Source organism: Trichosurus vulpecula, chromosome 1, assembly GCF_011100635.1.
Source record: "Trichosurus vulpecula isolate mTriVul1 chromosome 1, mTriVul1.pri, whole genome shotgun sequence".
Taxonomy (NCBI): Eukaryota; Metazoa; Chordata; class Mammalia; order Diprotodontia; family Phalangeridae; genus Trichosurus; species Trichosurus vulpecula.
The window spans coordinates 142,361,032-142,386,351 of record NC_050573.1 but is presented as its reverse complement, the minus strand read 5'-3'; the positions used below and the strand labels follow the sequence as shown (position 1 = coordinate 142,386,351).

Sequence of the window (25,320 nt, the reverse complement as noted above, 5' to 3'; positions counted from 1 at the left end):
GACAGGATAGTGGAGTTTTACTTCCTTGATTCTGGAATCTATGTCTCTTAATGCAGTCCAGGTGGCTGCATTGGGCAGCTAGGTGGCACAGTGGATAGAGTACTGGTCCTGGAGTCAGGAGGACTCCTCTTCCTGAGTTCAATCTGGCCTCAGACACTTATTAGCAGTGTGACTTTGGGCAAGTCATTTCACCCTGTTTACCTCAGTTTCTTCATCTATAAAATGATCTGGAGAAGGAAATGGCAAGCTACTCCAGAATCTTTTCCAATAAAACCTCAAATGGGGTCATGAAGAGTCAGACATGACTGAAAAATGGCCAAACAACAAGAACAGCAAAATGCAGCCCAATCTCAAACAGCCCTTTTAGCTGCCATATGACAATTCTGGCTCGCACTGACTTTGCTGTCTTCTAAAACCCTCCAAATCTTTTTCATACAAACTACTGTCTGATCATGTCACCTTCACCCATGTTTATGATGTCAGTTTTTTGAACCAAAGTGCAAGCCTTTATCCCCATTAAACTTCATCTTATTAGATTCAATTCAATATTCTTTGGTCAAAATAAAATCCCTGGATGATCCCACTGCCCCAGACGTCACTTCAGGGTGATATTGACTCCTCAGTCACTTTACTGTGGGTGCAGTCATTTTACCAGCCCTAAATATGTCTAACTGTACTGTCGTCTAGCCCACATCTCTCCATCTTTGTCAGGTGTACTGTGCCTATAGACCAGAGTAGGCTATGTATGTTTTAGTTCATTTTCTCCCAGAGCTACATTAAAAAAAACCAGAAACAAAAATAACTTACCCCAACTGGATAATAATAAAGTGAATGAATGATTTATGTGAGTTCAGAACACAAAGCAATATTTCTTTCTTGCTGAACAAACCACCATTCAGGAGATAGCTTAATATAGTGGAAACAGTTCTAGTTTCTCGAGTCAGAGGATCTGGGGTTAAAATTCTGCCTCTGACACTTATTATCTGTATGAGACCTTGGCTAAGTCATTTAACCTCCATGAGCTTCAGTTCCTTCATCTGTAAAATGAAGGGATTGGATTAGATAGTTTCTGCGGGTAAAAACAACAATCCCATTGCAGACACCGCATCCCAGAACATCAAAGTCAAACACTTTATGTTTCCCAACTTTACATCAAGCCAATCATGCATGTGAAAGCCTCAAGCAATTAATTTATTCCCTAGGATCCCAGACCCCAAAGAAACTGATGTAGCCTCATTGTTGTTCGGCTATTTTCAGTTGTATCTGACTTTTCATGACCCCATTCGGGGTTTTCTTGGCAAAGATACTGGAGTAGTTTGCCATTTCCTTCTTCAGTTTATCTTACAGATGAGGAAACTGAGGCAAGCCGTTACGTGATTTGCCCAGGGTCACACAGCTAATAAGTGTCTGAGGCTGGATTTGAGCTCAGGAAGAGTAGTCTTCCTGATTCCAAGCCTGGCTCTCTATCTTCCACCTAGCTGCCCGATATAGCCTCAACTCAGTATAACAATAACATAGTTACATGTTACCTTATAGTTTACAAAGTGTTTTCTTCCCAGTAATCCCATGAGTTGGGGAATGCAAGTTATAATACTCATGTAACATATATATGTATATATATGTATATGTGTATATGTATGTGTGTGTATACATATATGTATACGTATGTGTATATATGTATATATATATATATGTATGTATGGAAAATGAGACAGTTAGTGAATCGCCCACAGTGACACAGTTACCCATTTGCAAGGGAGGGCCTGGACTCAGATTCAGCTCTTTTGAATCTGGTTCCAAACTAATATTGATTAAATAATGCCCACACCAGTCATACTCATTTCAAACTTAGATTAGCTTATGACTTTTAAGACTACTTTGCCATCTTTGCTTCCACTTCCTCCTGTCTCCCACTTTTCAACTCCTCTTCGTGTGTTGCCTTCACACATTAGAATGTAAGCTCTTTGGAGGCTTGTATTTATATTCCCAGTGCCTTACACAGTGCTTGGCATATAGTAAGTGTGCTATCTATCTATCCATCCATCCATCCATCCATCCATCCTTCCACCCATCTACTTATCTAAGTACTGGGAGAGATACAATGTTTAGATAGAAACCTCTGCCTTCATGAAGTTTGTGGTCTATTAAGGGAATACAACCCACATGCAGATAACAAAATTATAAAATAACACATATGACAGGTATATAAGATACGTGTCAGACAATGTTAAGAAAGATTAAAGCTCTGCTTTCATATAGTGGCTCAAACCAACTCTTGGCCTACCCCCCTCACAACCACACCCAAAGGCTGGCTCTTGTACTACCATGCCAAATCAAACTCCAGCACCAATACTCATGGGCAGTGGCTTGACTGTTACACCTGTCTTGTACTGCTATTTGCCTTCCCTTGGCATTCTCTGCCCTAAAATAGGAAGTTACTGAAGAATTTGGAGCAGTGGAATGATATGGCCAGATCTATACTATGAACAAGATTAACCAAGCAGTGGTTTAAGGGATAGATTAGAAGGACTGAGAGTGAAGCATGGGGTGGGTACCTGTAAGGATGTTACTTCAGTGATTCCAGGATGGTCACGGGAACCTACAGTAGTGTTAGATGAGGTTGCCTTCTTTGGCACAAAGCGCCAAAAGCAGCTCCTTTCTCATCACCTGCCTTTTCCGAACTCTGGAAGGTGGAAGAATAGCTATGTGATTCACATGACTTTCTTGCTCTCTCATCAAGCCCTCAGCAAAATAACAAAGCAGACAAAGGTGGTTCCCTCAACTTTTCATTCTGTGTCTTGCTGCACCCATTGGCGTTTCTCCCATTCTCCATCTCCCCACTTTCCCCTATGGTAGATATGCTTGTCTAAGCTCCTTTCTTCAAATATTTGAAGGGCTGTCACGTGGAAGAGAGAAACTTGTTCTGCTTGGCCCCACAGGGAAGAATTAGGAACAGTGGGTGGAAGTTGCCGAAAGGCAAATTTTTGGCTTGATATAAGGAAAAAAAAACTTCTTAAGGTTATAGCTATCCAAAACCAGAATGAGAAACTTTAGGAGGGAGTAGATGTCTAAGCAGAGGCTTAATGATTATTTGTCAGGGATTCTTTTGAGTGGATTACTACCTAGGGAGGGGTTTGGACTGCATGATCTCTATGATTCTTTACAACCCTGAGATGCTGGGATTCGGGGAAATGCACTAGCTAGGGAAATCAGATGACAGAGGCTTGACTATCACCTGTGACACTGGTTACCTGTGAACTTGTGAAAGTCATTTAACTTTCTTATGCCTCAGTAAAATAAGGAAGGTAGGGGGTGCCATGCATAGAGGACTAGGCCTAGAATCTGGAAGATTCCTCTTCCTGAGGTCAAATCTGGCTTCAGATACTTACCAGCTGTGGGACCCTGGGCAAGTCGCTTAACCTTGTTTATCTCAGTTCTTCACCTTTCAAATGTGTTGGAGAAGGAAATGGCAAAGTAATCCAGTATCTTTGCCAAGAAAATACCACAAAGTCACAAAGAGTTGGATTGAAACAACTGAACAACAACAACAAAAATAAGGAAGCTCCAGGGTCCCTTAGAGCTCTAGATAATAATGATTGCTAGCATTTATATAGCACTTTGAGATAGAAAAAGTCCTTTACAGATGTCATTTCATTTGATCCTCACAACACCCTTTGGAGGTAGATGATATTATTATCCTCATTTTACATATGAGGAAACAGAGGCACAGAGAAGATTAAGTGTCTTGCCCAGGGCCACACAGCTAGTAAGTGTCTGAGACAAGATTTGAACTCAGGTTTTTCTCACTCCAGGTGCAGCACTCTTTCAACTGTACCACCTAGCTGCCTTTGTGATGCTGTAATCCTCCTCTAGAGGCAGTATCATTTATACAATACAAATTTCAAGTACTGAATCTCATCAAGGGATGTCAGCAAATGAATTGTAGACAGTTGAAGTAAATTTCAACTGTTTTTAACCTTTCTTTGTATCCCTGACACATTAACATAGTGCCTGGCACACAGAAATGCTAGTTGATTGACTGATCGAAAGACAAGTACAGTCCTATTCATGACTCAGCTTGAGCAGGTTGAAAGCAGGAAACAATCCATTCAAGATGATTCTTGCTCCTTTCCTTTAGGCCAAAGAATCCTCTATTCACTCCTGTCATTGTTCTTCTGAATCCTATTTCCATCTTCTAGTTCCAGTTTGAGCTAAGGCCTTTCACCTGTTTTTGAGGCTCTGGTCATTTCCTCTTGGAGCCTCAGGTACATTCCTTCTGACTGCTGGTTGAATCTGGAATCAATAGTAGCCATCTTCCTCATCCACTCAGTTGGTGTCCTTCCATCTTAGACCCTTAGAATCACACTTTCTCTTCATTCTCTCTTTCCCTCCCCTTTAGTGTAAGCTCTGAACCCAGACTATTCTCTAGTCCCCAGGACCGTAGTCTCAAACCTCCAGGACAATCTTAGTATTATAGATTTAAAGGTAGAAGGGGCTTAAGATCAACTCCTTCATTTTACAGATAAGGAAAGTGGGGCCTAGAAAGATTAAATTACACACTCAAGACCATACAGGAAGCAGAGTTAGTGGAAAAGTCAGAATTTGAAGCCAGGTCCTCCAATTCCAAATCCAGGCTTTTCACCACTGCATCATACTGCTTCCTTGGCTGATGACTGTTTTCTCTTCTTCCTCGCTAACTTATTTTTCTTTAGAATCACAAAATAATCCAGTCCAACCACCATCCAAAGAGTCCATTAGGAGTCCATGATTCTGCCCCCCGCCCCCCGCAGCATCACCAGGCCATCTAGATACTATTTACCTCCATGCAGCAAGGACCCAAATCCCATACTACAATAGTTTTATTTGAGGATTTGAGACATATATTTATACAGTATGTTAAAGGTCATGAGCAACATCCCCATGTGCCTATTTTTTCTCTGTCTCTTACCTTATTAAAACTTGCTCACCATTATCCTATTCCTCCAGGAACCTGCTCACTGCTAGATGACAAGATTGCTAATTGATAGAAAGAAAGTTAATGATTTAAATGGACTTTCGTGAATTGAGGTTGATGGTCACAGAAGAAAGTATCAATGAGAAGAGATGGGCAAGTTGAGACAAGAAAGTCACCAAGAAAGCAGGAAGAAAAGATGCATAGCTGCATTTGCTACATGTGTAGCAAGTAACTATGACTTAGAATGCGAGTAAAGAAAAGGTGAGAGCAAAAATGGGAGCGAGAGACAAAGAATTAAAGGAATTCAGTCTCAAAATCATAGATCTCCACTTGGAAAGGACCTTAACAATTAATAAATTCAGAAAAGTTCCAGGATATAAATTAAATCCACATGAATCACTAGCATTTTCATATAATGCCAAGAAACCCCAGCAGGGAGAGATAGGAAGAGAAATTCCATTTAAAATAACTATAGAATGTATAAAAAAGATACACACAAGAGCTATATAAAAAAAGCTATAAAACATTCTTTGCAGAAATAAAGACATACTTAAATGATTGGAGAAATATTAATTGCTCATGGATAGGCAGAACCACTACAATAAAATGATATTTATAGTTAAAATAATTTATTTAATGCCACACCAATCTAATTATCTAATCTAACTATGATTACTTTATAGAGCTAGAAAAAATAATAACAAAATTTATCTGGAGCCACAAAAGGTCAACAGTCTCAAGGAAATAATGAAAAAAAGAGTAAGAATGATGGGGGTTTAAAAGTACCAAATTTCAAACTATACTACAAAATGGTCATTCTTAATTTGGTACTGGTTAAAAATAGAGCTAGAACAGTAGAACACATTAGAGACCAATAAAGAAGCAAAGAAACCTAGGAATTGAATTTTCAATAAAGAAAAAGACTTCAGCTAATGGGTTAAGGAGTCGCTTTTTGACTCTTCACCCTATGCTACTGCTGCTAGGAATTTTGGCTATAAGTATGGAAAATAGGTTTAGACCAACCCCTCACAAGTTATACCAAGACAAGTTCCAAAAGGATGTATGCCCTAGATATAACAGATCACAAATTAGAGAAATAAGAAAGAAATTACACATCAGATCTATATATGGGGGGAAAGTTAATGATCGGACAAGGGATAGAAAGGATCACAGAAGATAAAATAGATAATTTTGAGTGCATAAAATTTTAAAAAGTTTTGCACAAGCACATCCAATACAGCTAAGATTTGAAGGGAAACAATTACTGGGGAAGAAGGGAATCCTGTAGCAAGTTTCTCTGATAAAGGTCTCATTTCCAAGATATATAAGGAACTGATTGAAATTTTACAAGAGCCATTTTCCCCAACAGATAAAAAGTCCAAAGATATGAAAAGGTCATTTTCCAAGTAAGAAATACAAACTATCCATACTTATATGAAAAAATGATTCACATTATTAACAAATAGAGAAATGCAAATTAAAGCAATTCTGAGGTTCTACCTCATATCCATCAGGTTGGCAAATATGGAGGAGGAAAAAAGAAAATGACATTTATTGGAGGGGATGCAGGAAAACAGGCACCTTGATACATTGATGTGGGGTTGTGAGTAGGTACAATCATTCTGGAAAGCAATTTAGAACCATGCACAAAAAGCTACTAAACATTGCATACTCTTTGACCCAGATATACTATTGCTGTATATTCCAAATAGATGAAAGATTATGGCAGCTCTTTTTGTGGTGACAAAAAACTGGAAACTAAAGGGGTGTCTACTAATTAATGAATGTCTGAACAAATTGTTGTATTATGAAAGTACTATTGTGCTAAAAAATATGAGGAAACAGATGGTTTCAAAATGGCATGAAAGACTTGCAAGAACTGATACAGAGTGAAATGAGCAGAACCAGAGAACAGTTTGTATGCTATGTTTACATCAATATTATAAAAATGAACAATTTGGAAGATTTAAGAACTCTGGTTAACTAAATGATTGTGACTATGATTCCAGAGGCCTCTAAAGAAGAATGCAGCATGCCTCGTGACAGAGACATAATGGATTAATATGCAGAGTAAGAAATGCATTTTTGGACATGAACAATGTGAAAATTTGTTTTGCATATCTGTGCTTACGTGAAACAGGGATTCTTTCTTCTTTTGTTTCTTTTCAGTAAGTTTCACTGAGTTTCAGTGAGGTGAAAAGGAGGAAAAATGAATGGTTAATCATTGAAAATAAAATTTAAATAAAAAGCATATTCAAAGTCATCTAATTTCAATGACCTAATTTAATAAATGAGCATACTGAGGCCAGAAAGGTTAAATGATTTCCCCAAGCTCACAGAGACAGTACAGCTAGGTCCTGATTAGTGCAAATAATGAATTCCATGAAGTGGGATTATTATTCAAATGATGAATTATTCAAATTTTCATTATATATTCATTTCATTGTTCAAATTTTAACTACATGAAGTTATAATTATATATAAATATGGTAATTGGTTCCAGCCTAATAAAAGTATGCAAAGAAAAAACTTTAAAATAAGATTTTAAAAATTTTGTTTATTAACATAACAGCAAAGGATGCGAGAAAAATGTATTTCTGACTCAATTTTCTTACAAAGTAATACAGTAATTATAGAAAGCAAAATTTAAAAAAAATTACAAATATGTACCTAAAGATAAGCCTACACTTTTTGATCTGGTGAAAACACCTTTTCTTTCTTTAAATCTCCATACATATGCTAATAGGTGCAAAAACCTTTATCCTCATCTCAGTGAATTTGTTTGCTCCCATTCTTAGACTATGAACCAAATACAGCTGGATGACTTAAGGCTCTATCTAAAATCACTAATGCTTTAAATGTGATAATATTTTCCTTGCAATATTTTTCAACAGCTGGGCTAAATAACTTGAAAACTAGTCTTCAAAAACAGCTTTAATCACTCAAGCTTTCTCACTTGACTGCCAAAGAATTGGAAGACATCAATGATTGTAGCCACTCAGAGCTCAAGGATTTCGAGAACAATAAACAAACATTGGTTTTAATTAAAAATCCTCTTCTGTGTTACCTCCCAATAAAAGTGATAGGCAATCCTTAGATACTTTAAGTCCAGGATGAGCTTCTTTCTTTCTTTTCTCTTTCTTTCTTCCTTTCACTTTCTTTACTTTTCTTTCTTTCTTTCTTTCTTCTTTCTTTCTTCCTTTCACTTTCTTTACTTTTCTTTCTTCCTTTCTTTCTTTTTCTTTCTTTCTTTCTTCCTTCCTTTCTTTTTTTCTTCCTTCCTTCCTTTCTTCCTTCCTTCCTTTCTACTTTTCTTCCTTTCTTTTTTTCTTCCTTCCTCCCTTCCTTCCTTCCTCCCTCCCTCCCTTCCTCCCTGTCTTTCAAATATAAGTTCAGAATAGCCTGTTTTATCTATGTTAAAAATTTATTGATCAATGTATTTACCTTCTTCTTTGACTATTTTCTTCAAAACATCAGAACATTTAGCTGCCACATCCTCATCTGCACTGGCTGCCTCTCTGGTACTTTTAACATTATGATACTGAACTCAATTTTCAAAGCATTGGAATCAACCAACATTTGCAGTAGAAAATTCTTCACTATCCATTTCATTTCCATTTTCTTTCATTGTCCTAAATAGATTTGAAGCTTTTGTCTGAATGGCAACTCTGCTAAGAGAAATGTGATTTTCATTGCAATCTTCAATCCTTATAGCTAAAAGACACTCTGTCTCTACCATTGTAACACTTCTATTGCTTGTAGTTGGTTGTAAATCACAAAAGCCTGGGGCAATTTTGCCTTTTTCTTTTATTTCTCCTGTGTATCTTACAATATTATGGGCCATAGCTTCAGGCATTCAGTCATCTTGTTCTTCTTTTGAGTTAGTATGACTACTTTTATACCATACACCAAATTTTTGTTTTAACATTGTGAAAATTCTCTTCTTGTTATTGTGGTCCAACTCCTCCTCCTCCTCCTCCTTCTTTCTTCTTCCATATGAAGTATTTTTTCTTTTGGCCATTTTGTTAAGGGCTCTTTAAAAATCAACACAACTGTTGGTAATATGGTATGCTATAGCAATTATATTCACCTTTCATGAGAGGCAAATTCAGACGGATGATGTAGTAGCATATTAAAACTTGGATCAAAAAACATCGCATTAATTGAATTTTGGCTCACCTTAAATGCAGCCTGGTATCATTTTGTAATCACACTAAATCAAATTTTGCAGCAGTCAAACTCATGTTTGACTCAACCAACTGTAATTGACAGCTGGAGTTATGAACCAAGGTTCTTCAGTTTGTTCAATATTCTGCCCACTGTACCACAGCTACAGTCTCTGAAGAGGCTAACAGAGAGGGAAGGAAGAAACAAAAGAATAAGCCTCACTGAGGGACAAAAAGTTGGTCTTATTAACTACTAGCATACTTTAATTAACACAGAGATACTTGAATTTGAGGGCAGCTAGGTGGCATTGTGGATAACACACTAACTAGCCTTTGGAAGTAGGAAGACTCATATTCATGAGTTCAAATGTGACCTCAGACACTTACTAGCTGGGCAAGTCACCACTCCAGTATCTTGTCAAGAAAATCCCAGATGGGGTCACTAAGAGTTGGACACAACTAAAATGACTCAACATTTGCATTTGAGAGCTTGTTAGGAAGGAATTTTGCTCTAAAGATACATGAAAATGACTTGGAACTCCCTCTGGGTGTGTGGGTGTGGTGGGGGTTGACAATGGAAAGAAGAAACTTAGCAACTCACCCCGTGACTTTAGGATCCATATTCTGGTGTGTGTGTGTGTGTGTGTGTGTAATTAACAAACACTTGCAAAGTTGACTAACCCTGTCTTCAGGGAAAAAACCTAGATTGAAAGATCAAAGACACCTAAAATTAGATTTCTTCTAACCGAACAAACATCAATTAATGTTCTTGTCACTGTGCTAGGATACAAAGATAAAACAAATCAAAACAAATCAAACAGCAGCCCCTGCCCTCAAGGAGGTTACTTCTATTTCTTTGTATCCCCCTCAGTGCATAGTGTTCTGTATGTAATCAGCTATTGATACTGAATAAATGGAACTAGACTAGGAAACCACCTCACATGAATCCCCCAACTCCTGCAAAGCCAGAAGTCCATTTTGGAGTGTAGATCCCAGGGCATCTCCATCTTACAGGCCTCCAGAATAAAATTATCAGTTGCATATTTAAGACTAAAGTTCAGAGTGTTCATTATTCTGTCTTTACACAATTTTTGTGCATGAAAATTTCCAAGTTGTGCCAAATCAAGGCAGCTCTTTGGCCATCTGCTTCCTGTGCTGGATTTGTTGATGGCTCAACAGCTCCCAGAATTCTTTCCATCTTGGACTTTAGCAGTGTCTATACCGTGCCTAATGATGCAAATAAGACTGACTCTTGTTTGAGTGGCTAAGATCAAATATTCCTCATTGACTCAGTGTTAGTGCCTTGAACATTCATGAAGCAGTGGCAAAGAGATCAGTGGAATCCAAGAGAAATCTAAGATTTGTTAAATGTTTGTCTCCCTTTAATGGGACTAGAAAAGTGGGGGGAAATGCTGTGGAGTTTGAATTAATGAGCTTTTTAAGGTTTGCCTTTTAGTCATTTGAATAAGAAGGAAACCCTGTCTGATTAGCCCTGGGACTGTGTTGTTCACATGAACTTGGATAGCACAGTGGGAGAGCAGAGGGAACTCCCACAAGCAAGCAGGAAACTAATGAGTAGCGTTTGGGTCTGGTCTAGGTTCATTGTGATTCTGGCAGCTGCTTTGTCAAATTGCTTTAGCCTTTGTGACCTTAACTGAAAGTAGCCTAATACCTTCTACTTTTCTCACCGGGAGGTTGAGATAATGGGTCAATCCTGAGCATAATTGAAACACAATCTCCAAAGCCCTTAGGACACTCAGGCAGAGCAATGCAAACAGGTACCATTCGCAAAGGAACTTTTTTTCCCCTCAAAAAAGTCTCATCTTCGGGCTCACCTTCAATAGGAACGAAGAACTGTGAATAAAAGGCTGACAAAAACAGAGTTTAAAAGGATCTCAGAGGTCATTTAGGCCAGTCCATACCTCTAGAGAAATTCCTTTTATGATATTCCTAGTGACTGGTCACCCAGCCTCCACTTGAAGACCTTTGAGAATAGGAAACTCATTTCCTGAGGGGCAGCTGATTTCACTTTTGGACAGCTCTATGGACCCAACCGGCAAACCTTTCATTGCCCAGTTGGAGAAGTGTGAGGAGATTGTGGGTGGGTTACTATATTAGGAAGGCAGAATTTATGATTTCAAAGAGAATCTCATATGTGCCTAAAAGGTCTGGAACCGCAGGATATTTGGAATTCTCTAGGCAGAAGGCAGGAGAACTAAAGCATGTATTTACACTCCACAGTAACAAGCCCACAAACCAGCGTCCCCATTTTGATATTTTCATCAAAAGCTTCCAGGCCCAATAAGTCCGCCTCACAAGGGTAACCAGGAGGCCACAGAGAAGCGAGATGGTATAAGGCAAAATCGTATACATGCTTCCCCTCTAGATTACCCACTAGCCTCCAGTCAGCTCTGCTACCGGCAGCTCAGCTTCAGCTGTAGGTGTCTCTGGCTCCAACCGGAAAAGGAAGAGAGGATCTTCAAGCTGTCCTCTCCCCTCTTATAGAGTTTTTGACATCATCAAGCGCTGCCTGAACGACCAGGGCTGATTGGTTCTTGACTTGGCCCCTCCCCCTAGCGTAGACCAGGTTAACACACCTCCCCTCAGCCAGCCCCATGACTCATCACACAGGAAGTTCTCTGATTCCTGGCATGGTCGCTGGGCTTCCTGCCCCAGAAGAGCAAGCCCCAGTGTCCAGGGAAGCTCAATGAGGTAAGCTGAGTCATTCAAAGAAAACAAAGTCCATTCTGGTTACAGTTACCAGGAAGGAACCTAACTCATCAAATGATCACAGGTCAAGCAGTTTATTACTGATGGGTATGCAAGCGTGTGCCTCCCCCACCCCGCCAGGCCTACGGACCCATGGGCAGAAAGGCAGTGGAGCAGGAATGCTGTGGGAGTATACTCCAAATGGAGAGCCCAGATCTCTGCTCTCATATCTGATTCTTGTTGCTGGTCAGATTCATAGGGAAATAAGTATGAAGGGTTCTTTAGGGGCATTCAATCAGTGGATGGTCTGGACTCCAAACTCTCTGCCCCTCCCTTATTGACCTTGGCCATTGTGATTAGGAAAGTGTGCTAACTTGGTATACAGGGATTATGATGGTTTATTAACCTGATTATGATAAGTAGAACTTTGCATCCCTTCACCAAATGTAGCTAAGTAAACCTATATTGGGTACATAGAAACTTCTTGGTGCATAGGACAGTTAATCAGTGTCCAAACATGGAGTCACTTCTGTCAGCCAGGACCTGCCTAGATGAGCAGAAGGCTAACATCACAGGAAGGTAGCCTAGAAAGGCTGTGACAGAAGGAAAAGACCAAGCTGTGAAGAATTTTGAATGACAAGTGGAAGTTCGTATTTTGATCCTAGAGGTAACGGAGACACTGGATTTTCTTATTTAAATTTTTTTTTATTCTAAACTAAAATTATCTTTCCAATTATTTGTTCAAGAGGTTTCATTTATTTTTTTTAATCTCATTTCATTTCTTCTAAGAATTCATGTATTCCTCTGGCTATTCACATAGTCCTTGTGGGAAATCCATCTTTTTCCTGTGTCTCTGCTAACAGTTGTTATGGAGTTAGATTTGTTGATAGTAGAGGTTTTCTTTTTTCCCTGAATTAGGGCTTTGTGCCAGGGTCAGGCTCTGGCCCCTGCTGCACTTTTGGGTGAGATGACCAGCTGTGCTTCGTTTTGCCCTGATCCCCTGGGTTCTTGCACAAACTTCTACCCCTTTGGATCTTTGGTGTTTAGAGTGCTTCAGAGCCCTCTTGGGCATTTAGGATGTGAATGTTAGTGACCCCAGGGCCAATGCGCCTGGTCTATTGAGGTCTGGGTGCTGTGGTACCATGTTGGGTGGACCACCATTCTGGTTGCTGAGTGCTTTTCTGCTTCTGTGGCTTTTAAGGAGCTTTTTGATGATCTTGTGGCATTCTCAGGTGAATCTCCCACTCTTGCCACCTCTGGACACAGACCAGCAAAGGATACAAATGTCCCTGGGAGGCTACAACTGTCCTAGTGGTGGCTTTGCTATTGGGAGTCTCCAACTGACCTCATGTAGTTCTGGTGTGGAAGATATATCAGTGTAGTTTCTCATTGATTTATTGATCATTATTTGGTCCAGTATAAACTTCAGAGTTGCTGGAGAATATGTGGTTGCTGAGTTGTCTACTCCCAGTACAAGAAGTCCAGTCATTTTGTCTTACTAAGTAAGGTGGCGACATGATCTGGTTCATGTAGGCTTTAGGAAAATCACCTGGGCAGCTGTGTGGAGAATGGAGTGAAAAGAGAGAGAAAGGGAGAGACAGAATCAGAGACACAGAGAGACAGACACTGAGGGAAACAGAGGCTGAGACAGACGCACACAGAGAGAGACACATAGAGAATTTTAAGATAATGCAGGAGAACTTCATATTTTCCTTACTCTTATGACCAGCTCTGTGTAATACTCTTAGCTAACTCCCATACCTGTTCAATGTGCTAAACTGGGGGCTCTGTTACTAAGGACTCTTGAGTATCCAAAGCAGGCTTTACTTTTTTCTAGGGTTTTCTCCATTCTTTATCATGATATGATGCTATATATTTGATTTACAATTAGATGGCTGTCTAAGTATTAAGTAGTCTCTGCCCTTCTGTCTGTGAGGTCAGTTCTAGAAATGTAAATGCTAGCTTCCCAAAGTCTGCTCTCCATCATCAAACTTCAGATATTCTTTGTTATATATTATATATATATATATATATATATTAAATTCATAGATTAAGTTAATCTTAATTAAAACATTGCTTTAATCATTTCATACCCCAGCTCAAAATTTTCCAGTGTCTCCTTCCTGCCTAGAGGATACATTCCAAAGTCCTGAACCTGGCATTTGAAGAGCCCAAGGGGTAGCAAAATCCTTCAGTTGGGTGTGGTGTAATCTGTGGAGTCTGGGTAAGGCTGATAGCGTCTAGATTTCTATTTGTTGAGGAGAAAATTAAAGAGACCAAAGGGATTTTACCTGAAGTCCTGAATCAGAATTTTGAAAGGATATAAGAAATCATTTAATCCAATTCCACTCCTCTCATTTTATGGGGAGGAAATTGAGGCTTAGAATAAATGAATTAAAAAACATTCTTTAAGTCTTTACTAATGTAGGCACCATGTTAAATGCTGGGGATGACATACAAAAAAAATGGGATTTGCCCATTCTGACAGAAGATAATATAGAGAGGAATTGTGTCTAGGGAAGGGTGTTTCAGACAGGGAAGTCACTGGATGGTGAGTGGAGTAAAGGGGACTTGATCGTGTGCCCTTTCCAGGAATGGTAGTATAAATTTAATCTTATTCTAGAATACTCAGTAGTTGAGCTATAACTAAAGGCAGTTTTCCTGACTTCCAGTTCAGTATTTTCCTAAGTGTACCCTGACTGAGTCTAAGCCTACACTAAGCAGTTAAGAAAGAATTTTCTCTGGAATTTAATAAACTGGGTAATTGACTTCTGAACCATGACAGAAACAAGCCCATATAGATTTGAGGCTGCCAGGAAGTTATTGTTTCCAATTTGGCCTCTCCAGCGAAAGGATGGCTGGAGAATCATTTTTAATGAAAAAGTTCAACTAAAAGTACTAGACACTGCAGATTCCTGGTGCAGGAAACCTACAAAAGTCAAAAAGCAAACAGCAGGAAAAGGAAACGCAACAGAGAGAGGCCACTAAAAGAAAGATGGTGTACCACTGACCTTCTAGAGAGATTCCACTAAGCTCATGGAACTTTAGGATAGTTAAAACAACCTCGAAAGGGAGAAAGGAATGGAAGAGGCACCACTGATCTCGGCAGTGGGAGCCACAGGACAGAGGAGCAGCCAGTAATTTAAATGAAGTAACACTTTTTCCTTAGCCCTCATTAAAGAAAATAAATCACTAAATTAGAGGGTTCCACTGCTGCTGGGAAACCACACCAGAAAGGAAAATACCTGCATGACTCAAATGCCCTAGGCACTTGAGGAGGTTATGTATTTACTCAGAACCTTTAGCTCTTAGAAGCACAGAGCACTTTTCATTACCTCAAGAACTCTGAAAGCATTTCTTAAAGAAGTGACCTGCATACACACTAGGGTCCTACAGCTTTCCCTCCTGCTCCAGCTTTGTGCTTGAAATTATAATTAGTTGGTTTCTGCCCAAGTAAAACAACTCAATTAGTCTCCCTCCATGAAACCCCCAGTCCCAAAATCCATTGATGTGAGACTCTCTCCTTATTGGAGATCTCACCAACTCTGGCCTTTCTACCCTTCTGGCAGTCCCTCGGCCTTGATTTCCACCAATAAGGAGAGAGTCCCATACCAATGGGCTTTGGGATTGGGGGTTACATCCATCTATAGATTGCTAAGATAGGAAAAGAATACTTTTTAGACCCCTTAAAAGTTTCCCAAGCTTCAAAACAACCTCAAAAGGGAGAGACCTTGGAGTAGTGCACAGAAGACTGGCCTGGATTTAGGGAGAACCTGGCAATGTTCAGGTCCTGCCTTTTACTCTACAGATAAGTGGCTGGTGGCCCTGGACAAGCCTCTAAGATGAATCATCTGCATTAGTTAAGAGATTTTCCTTCTCAGGAGTTCCCTTTATTAATGAAATTACAGGGTCTGGTCTGCAACTTTAAATATGATATAATATAATTGTTGGGATAATACAAATGTTGGTAGCAGAGCTTGGAGTCAGGAAGACTCTTCTTGCTTTAAAATCTGGTCTCAGACACTTACTAGCTTTGTGACCCTGGGCAAGTCACTTCACCCTGTTTGCCTTCGTTTCCTCATCCATAAAATGAGCTGGAGAAAGAAATGGTAAACCACTCCAGTATCTTGTCAAGAAAACCCTGAATGGGGTCATGTAGAGTGGGACATGACTGAGAAGATTGAATAACAACAACCCCCAGACCCAAAGCCCATTGGATGGAAGTACCAAGAAAATGATACATGGTGCTTTACCATCAGTGTCCTGCTGCTTTGCCCTCCAGGCCCATAAGGACTTGGGCATAGACTACAAGGTCGTATTCTAAGAATCACTTCCAAGCCAGATGGCCCTGTAGCTGTAACCTCCTATATATGTTGTCTCCCCTGTTCAGAATGTGAGCTCCTTGACAACAGGGGTGGTCTGTCTCTTCTACTTATGTTCTCAATGCTTAGCCCAGAGCTTGGCACACAGGTTGTTAACAAATGCTTTTCCAATCCATAAAACAATTCTGGGACATTGCTTAATTCAATTCAACAGATATCTATTAAGCATTTGCACTGTGCCAGGCATTAGAGATAGAAAAGCAAAAATAAAATAGCCCTTGCTATCTCTGAGTTCGTCTTTTACCTGAGACCTATTTAGATCTCCTCTAAATCTTCCTGAGCATAGATGTCCTCTAAGGATCTATCCTAAACTTGTTTTTCATTTTCCTCTCTACAGTGACTCCCTCGATAATCTCATCCTCATCCATGGGTTCAGTGATCACATCGATGCAGGTGATTCACAAATCTATTTACCTAACCAAAATCTCTCCCAAACTCCTCTCCTTAGTCTTTACCAGCCTGGGTCTGCCACTTGCTTATCTACATGGCACTGGGCAAATCCCTTAACCTCAATGAGCCTCAGTTTCCTCATCTGTAAACTACTAGGCCTTGGACTAGATAAATTTCAAAGGTGCCTTCCAGTCTTAAATCTTTGATTCTAATAGCATCCACTTGGACATACCTTGCAAGACATCTTCACTTGTGTAGGGGTCAGTTGGTGAGAACCAAAGGAGCTTTCCAGAAGTAGACTGAGACAGTCACCCTTGTCTCATATGATGAAGTGGCCTTCCTCCTTACCAAGGCTAACTCCTCTCCCTGATCAAGCAATACCATTCCATCTGGTCTTCTCCAACAAATGGCCCCCTCTGTCATCCCCTTTCTTATCACTTATTTTTAATCTCTCCCTGTGTACCGGCTTATTCCCTGCTGCCTACAAACATGCTCATGTCTCTGTCATCCTGAAAAATCCTTCACTTGATCGTTCCATCCTCCTATCATCCCATATCTCTTTTACCCTTTGTAGTTAAACTTCTGGAAAGCAGTATGGGAGGGTAAAGGAGGGAAAGGATACAGCATGGAATGTCACCACAGGCTCTGGCACCCATGGTCTTTGGGTCAGAACATGAGAATGGTTGATGAACTGGGAAATTAGTGTGTTTAAGTGCATGTTCACATGTATATATAAATGACAAGACATTTCTGGCATTTAATATGTCTCCATATGCAAGACATAAGCAATCCAATTGATATTACATTTGTAATTTTTATCTGGTATTGATTATATTCCTTAAACAAGTACTGACAAGTACCCTTGCCTTGTGTACAGTTGGCCTTTTGACAACTCACAAAGGATGTTTAAGTCATTGTTAGTCACAAATTTGAGCTACATCTTTAGCCTTGTCCTTTAAAAGGGATAACAGACGAGAGAGACAGAGAGATAGACAGACTGAGAGAGACAGAGAGAGAGAGAGAGAGACAGAGACAGAGACAGAGAGAGACTATGGAGTAGATGTACAAATAGCAGAAAAGCTACAGAATTCAGACTTAATTCCCTGAAACAGAAGCCTATGCATGTTGCATGTTCCTCTTTTTAGGAACTTAAATGAGCTCACGAGAGAAGAATTGGTAGTTCTTAGAAGAAGAGGAACCATAAGGCCACAGAACTGACAGTGACGGGAGGCAGTCAAAGAGCAACATCAAGTTTCTGACCAAACAGAGGAGCTCTGTGACCAGAGCCAAAGGGAAACAAGGGACAAAGCCATGATGTAAAGAAGAAAAACCAGTCTTTGCCCTCCTATACTACTGTGAATTACGTGCACTGTGTTAGTAGTGGAGGAAAGGGGTCAAAGCTTTATTATTCCTAATCTTTTGGAGGATCCCAACCATGGGCTAGACCTATTTGTCTGGAAGACTGCCTGGGGGAGATGGAGTTTTCCAAAGAAAGGAGAGTTATGCTGATCATTTGTAAGCCTAGGTTTGAGTCCTTTCTGGTTTCTATCTGAATCTGTGAAATAAAGCCTGCCCTGTATTCAATGTAATACTGTTACCCTGAATGCTCAATGTGAGCTATAATCTGATGTTTATCTACAAATATCTCCCTCATTACCACCTCCTCCTCAATACATTCTTTGAGGGCAGGGACATTCTTTCTTCTTTGCCTCTCCAGAGCCTGCACCACAATGCTTGTTGAAGTCTCAGAAAAATGTTTGGGTATTGCTCTCATTCCTATCCAAGTAGATGAGAGATGTACTTGTTGGGACAATTCCAAAGCAGACTTACTATTTGCAGAACGTATTTCTTTACATATATATATATATATATGTATATATTTGATTTTTTAGTTTTAGTTTACAACACTCAGTTCCACAGGTTTTCGAGTTTCAAATTTTCTTCCCCTCCCTTCCCTTCCCCCTCCTCCCAAGACAGGCATGGAATCCAATATATGTTCTACATATACCTTCACATTAAATATATTTACACAATAGTCAAGTCATAAAGAACAACCATGATCAATGGAGTGAATCATGAGAAAGAAGAAACAAAACAAAACAATATATATATATATGTATATATATAGAAAAAAAGAGAGAGAGAGCAGATAGTTTCCTTCAATTCACATTCATACTCCATAGTTCTTTATCTGAATGTAGATAGCTCTTTTCATCATGATACCTTTGGGGCTGTCTTTGAACCTTGTATTGCTGAGAAGACCCAAGTCTATCAAAGTTAGTCATCACAGAATCAATATGTCTGTGGTTGTGTACAATGTTCTCCTGGTTCTGCTCCTCTCATTCAGCATCATATCATGTAGTTCTTTCGAGGTTATTATGAAGTCCATATCTATAACAAAGAGCTGGTTTTATGAAAAAACCAGTAAAATTGATAAACCTTTGGTCAATTTGATTAAAAAAAGAAAGAAGAAAATCAAATTACCAGTATCAAAAATGAAAAGGGTGAATTCACCTCTAATGAAGAGGAAATCAAAACAATATTTTGCCCAATTGTATGCCCATAAATTTGACAACCTTAGAGATATGGATGAATATATACAAAAACATAAATTGCCCAGGCTAACTGAAAAGGAAGTAAAATTTCTAATAACCCTATCTCAGAAAAAGAAATTGAGCATGCCATCAATGAACTCCCTAGGAAAAAATCTCCAGGGCCAGATGGTTTTACATGTGAATTCTATCAAACATTTAAAGAACAATTAATTCCTATACTTTGTGGACTATTTGGGAAAATAGGTGAAGAAGGAGTCGTACCAAATTCTTTTTATGACACAAATATGGTACTAATACCCAAACCAGGTAGAGTCAAAACAGAGAAAGAAAATTATAGACCAATTTCCCTAATAAATATTGATGCAAAAATTTTAAATAAAATATTAGCAAAAAGATTGCAGCAACTTATCACCAGAATAATACACTATGATCAGGTAGGATTTATTCCAGGAATGCAAGGCTGGTTCAATATTAGGAAAACTATTAGCATAATTGACCATATCAACAACAAAACTAGCAGAATCCATATGATCATCTCAATAGATGCAGAAAAAGCCTTTGACAAAATACAACACCCATTCCTATTAAAAACACTAGAAAGCATAGGAATAAATGGAGCCTTCCTTAAAATTATAAATAGCATCTACCTAAAACCATCAACAAGGATTATTTGTGATGGGGATAAGCTAGATGCGTTCCCAATAAGATCAGGGGTGAAACAAAGATGTCCATTATCACCCCTATTATTCAATTTGGTACTAGAAACATTAGCTGTAGCAATAAGAGAAGAAAAAGAAATTGAAGGAAAAGGCAAAGAAGAAGCTAAATTATCACTTTTTGCAGATGATGTGATGATTTACTTAGAGAATCCTAGAGAATCAAGTAAAAAACTACTTGAAATAATAAACAACTTTAGCAGGATATAAAATAAACCCACATAAATCCTCAGCATTCCTATACATTACTAACAAAGCCCAACAGCAAGAGATAGAAAGAGAGATTCCATTCAAAGTTACTGTAGACACTATAAAATATTTGGGAGTCTATCTGCCAAGACAAACCCAGGGCCTACATGAACATAATTATGAAACACTTTTCACACAAATAAAGTCAGATCTAAATAAATGGAAAAATATCAGTTGCTGATGGTTAGGCCGAGCTAATATAATAAAAATGACAATTTTACCTAAACTAATCTATCTATTCAGTGCCATACCAGCTGAACTTCCCCATTTCTTATAGCACAATAGTATTCCATTACATTCATATACTACAGCTTGTTTATCCATTCCCCAATTGATGGGCATCCCCTTGATTCCCAAATCTTTGCTACCACAAAAAGAGCTGCTATAAATATTTTTGTACATATGGGTCCCTTTCCCTCTTGTGTGATCTCTTTAGGATACAGCCCTGGAAGTGGTATTGCTGGGTCAAAGGCTATGCACATTTTTACAGCCCTTTGGGCATAGTTCCAAATTGCTCTCCAGAATGGCTGGATCTGTTCACAACTCCACCAACAATGTAACAATGTTCCATTTTTCCCACATCTTCTCCAGCATTTATCATTTTCCTGTTTTGTCATTTTAGCCAATCTGACAGGAGAGATGTGGTACCTAAGAGTTGTTTTCATTTGCATTTCTCTAATTAATAGTGATTTAGAGCATTTTTTTCATATGCCTATAGATATCTTTAATTTCTTCCTCTGAGAACTGCTTGTTCATATCCTTTGACCATTTCCCAATCGGGGAATGACTTGTATTCCTATAAATTTGGCTCAGTTCCCTGTATATTTTAGAGATGAGACCTTTATCAGAGATACTTTATCAGAGATAAAGATTTTCTCCCAATTTTCTGCTTCCTGCCTAATCTTTGTTGCATTGGCTTTGTTTATATAAAAACTTTTCAATTTAACATAATCAAAATTATCCATTTTGCATTTTGTAATGCTCTCTATCTCTTGTTGGGTCATGAATTCTTTCCTTTCCCATAAATCTGACAGGTAAACTATTCCTTGCTCTCCCAAATTGCTTATAGTATCAACCTTTATTCCTAAATCATGAACCCATTTTGACTTTATTTTGGTTTACAGTGTAAGATATTGGTCTACATCCAGTTTCTGCCCTACCATTTTCCAATTTTCCCAGCAGTTTTTGTGAAATAGTGAGTTATTAGCCCAGAAGCTGGATTCTTTGGGTTTATCAAAGAGTAGGTTGCTATAGTCGTTGACTACTGCAACTACCATTCTGTTAGCCGGTACCAAATAGTTTTGATGACTGCTGCTTTATAGTACAGTTTAATATCTGTTATGGCTAGTCCACCTTCCCTAGCATTTCTTTTCATTAATTCCCTTGATATTCTGGACCTTTTGTTCTTCCACATGAATTCTGTTATTATTTTATCCAGCTCTGTAAAATAATTTTTTGGTAGTTCAATTGGTATGGCACTGAATAAGTAAATTAATTTAGGTAAAATTGTCATTTTTATTATATTAGTTCAGCCTAACCATGAGAAACTGATGTTTGTTTGTGTGAAAAGTGTTTCATAATTGTGTTCATATAGGCCCTGGGTTTGTCTTGGCAGTTAGACTTCCAAATATTTTATAGTGTCTATGGTAACTTTAAATGGAATTTCTCTTTCTATCTCTTGCTGTTGGGCTTTGTTAGTAATATATAGGAATGTCGAGGACTTATGTGGGTTTATTTTATACCCTGCAACTTTGTTAAAGTTTTTTTTTGTTGTCTAGAGTAGCTTTTTACTTGATTCTCTAGGATTCTCTAAGTAAATCATCAGATCATCTGCAAAGAGTGATTTCTTTGGCAGGTTTCATTGTTGTTGTACTATCAACTGATGGAAAATTTAAATCTTTAAGTCTTGGAGTTGGTGGAAGTTACAAGGAGACAAATTTGGGTTAAATGTAAAGCTAAATTTCCCAGCAATTAGAATTAATCCATAGCAGAATAGGTTGCCTTGCCATGTAGTAGAATTCCCCTCATGAAAACAAGAAAAACTTGGGAAACCTTTTTTCAAAGATGTTGTATGGGTGTGTATGGGGCGGGGGGAGGCAGGGACTCATTTTTAGGAATGAATTTTAATAAATAGATTCTGATCTCCCTCTCACCTTGGGGACTCTGGTTTTAAGCAGTTTCCTGGTTTAGCAAAGAAAGACAGTGATTTACAAATCCAGAGACAGCCTCTTGGCAAGTCCTAGAGTAAGAACACTGTAGCTCAGATAAAGATTTTATCCTTTTTTTAATGCTCATCCAAGAATGATATTTTTAACCCGAGCTTGCTAATGTATTTTTTCATAGAATGGGGAAGTATATGTTTACTGAGCATTTTTATGAAAGGAACTGAAATTGATCTATTGTGTGTACTTATGGGGACAATGTAATTTTAATCTTTTTCCTGTTAATAGTATTTCAAGACTGTAGCTTTTTTCTTGGTTCCTTATTGACACTGAAATGGCATTTTGAGTTAATAAAGAAAAAAACAAATAGAAAAAAAACCATTGCAACCTTTAAGCAAGCTTGGAGATTAGGAAGTGACATTTCAGTGATACAGTCAAATGAGTTTTGCCTTAGAAAACACACCCTGCCAATCACTGGGGCCAGTTTTCAATAGGTATAATCTATGCTCTCCTAGGGAATTTAGCCAGGTGCTCTCAAGAATAGCAATTAGCTGATTCTGAGCTTTTAAAATTTAACAGCTGAAAACCAGTCAACCAGTCAACCAGTCCAGCCTAGACAATTTTGTGTGAATGTTGTCATCAACCAATCTTATTTTAAAGAAGCTGTACCATTCCTGTACCATTGAGTATTGTTTGTTAGCTTTTTTCTCTATTAATAGCTATCCTGGCCCAATGAGACTCAGTAGCCTGAGTGAGGAGAGGGTCTGGCTTCCACTAGGAAAGAAATGCTGTTTAGGTAAACCTAATGCTGTTTTACCCATGGTGTTAACTGACTGACTCTGGACTGAGTCAATGTATTTTTTTCTAAAAAGTTCCTCAGGTGGAATTACTTCCAGAAACTGAATCCTAGGTGGAGAATATTGCTTGCTGCTTGTGGCTTAATCTATTTCACACGCACACACCCCGCCCTGTGAATAGCCTTCAAAATATTAAAGAAGGAAGGATCTTTGGCTGTTACCCAGTGGACATATAACTTAATGTTGTAAACCTTTTTTAACAGGTGAAAAAAGAACACAAGCAGATGCCAGCAAGAGAAGTCACCATCAGTGTTACCCAAAGCATCCGACAAATGGCCAGATATAGAAGAATTATGAAGAACTGAGTGAATTAGCCGTGCTTTCAAATCAAAGAGAGGATGGACACCAATGTCATTTGGCAGTACTTTCCTGATCTCTCAAAGGAACTTAAAGAAACATGGATTCTCCTAATTGAACAGGCTAAATTGCTGAGTGCCTCGGGTTACTTTGCATCTCTTACCTGGCAGTAAAAGAGCTGCCCTCAATGTTTGGATATTCACTGAGCTGTGTGTATCTAATGTGGTGGCACAGTATTCCTACATGACAAAAAACTGCTAATGAGCAATTTGGTTTTTTCCACTCTCTCCAGGTTCTGTCAAGTGTTCTTCCCCAAGTCTGAGATTCTGGATTTGCAGTGGTCTAGTGCAGCCACAGGCCACTTTTTGAAATGGAAAATGGCAAGGGAAGGGTGTTACAGTGGGGGAGTTATTACCCAAGAGCAGCCATTGAATATTTCTGGGCCATCACACCAGGGGTATTTTTATATCTGTGTCCCAATACTTTCAGCATTTCAGTGGGCTACTCCCCAAAGAGAGAAGCCAAGAAGTAGGAAATCATTCATTTTGTTTTTACTCCCTTGCTTCAGCATTCAAGCGCTATAATGACATCCCCTTCCCCATCAGGAAAGCAGTCAGCTCTTGGTAAGGGGAGGGGAAACATTTCCAGTGTCATGACTCCAACACCAAAGAAGGCCTAGACAATCATTGGCTTTCCACCATTTTCCTACAGGAGGTACCATGTCAGCCCCAAGGAGTAATTGCAGATAATGAGGCCCACCTCACCAGTCTGGGGAGCCATTTTGGATCACTCGGTACAACAGAACTCATGTTTCCTGTTCATTAAGTCTATATTCTTCCATAGGATCAGAAGAGTAGAACGTACACTGGGTTTGGAGCCAGAGGATCTGCTTCGAATTCCACCTCTAACACATCTTACCTACATAACCTTGGGCAAGTAATCTCTGAGCCTTAGGTTTTTTATCTATAAATGAGAGAGTTGGATAAAATGGCACATATGGTCCCTCCCAGCTCTAAATCTATGAACATATCATCTAGAGCTGGAAAGGACCTTATTGGTCAATCATATCCAACCCACGCACTTTATAGGTAGGGAAACAAAAGCCTAGAGGTGTGAGTGACTTGCTCATATTCACACAAGCTAAGAAGGGGAGGGCTTGGATTGGAACCCAGGTCCCTTAACTCTCCACACCCAGCATTTTGTCTCCTGAGAGCAAGGGTTCTCAGGACAATTATATGACATCACTAAAAATGACTAATCAAAGGTTATTCATCACTCACATGAAGTAAGAAACCAAGGAACATTTCAGTGGCACAAGCTGATTCCCGCCACCCCCCTCCACTGCCTTCCAGGTAAATAACCTAAAGCAGATGCCAGGGATTATGTCATTTTAGGACCTGGGAAGTCATCATGTTAAGAAGCTATTAGAATAATGTGAATTTACTCTTCTTAGAAAGTTTATACAGTTTAAAAAAAAACCTTTCGGTAGACAACTATTTTCTAGCAGTCCTCTAAAATGATGGAGAAATGTATCTATTTAGCTGAAAGCATTTTTTCCCCTCCAATAACATTACATGCTTCTCTAAGCTGTGTAACGCACCTGGGATCTTCCTAAGGGAGAATAAGGGTTCTTTCATCAGCTGCTGTTTAAATAAACTCAATTTTTAGCTGAACTAGGCAATCTGGTGGTGTGTGTTTATGTAACCTAACCCAGAGAACAAACAAAAGCTGTTAGCCAATTTGCCTGTCAATTCATTGCCCTAGTAGGCCTACACTGAAGCCAGGTGCAGACTGAAGCTACAAACTCCTTTTGCAGTTAGTGTTGAGAAGACTGATTCAGATTCTAGGTACATAGATCCCAAAACTTCATAGGGAACCTACCT

The 25,320-nt window shown here is 39.0% G+C and overlaps 1 protein-coding gene across 1 annotated transcript in view; it reads left to right on the top strand.

The window, feature by feature from the left end:
* Positions 1-23,445, top strand: part of BAALC (BAALC binder of MAP3K1 and KLF4) — a 110,456-nt gene extending 87,011 nt beyond the window's left edge. Inside the window, 1 exon segment of the mRNA XM_036742319.1 lies at positions 23,344-23,445. Coding sequence (XP_036598214.1) covers positions 23,344-23,445 — 102 coding nt within the window.
* The last annotated feature ends 1,875 nt before the right edge of the window (positions 23,446-25,320 follow it).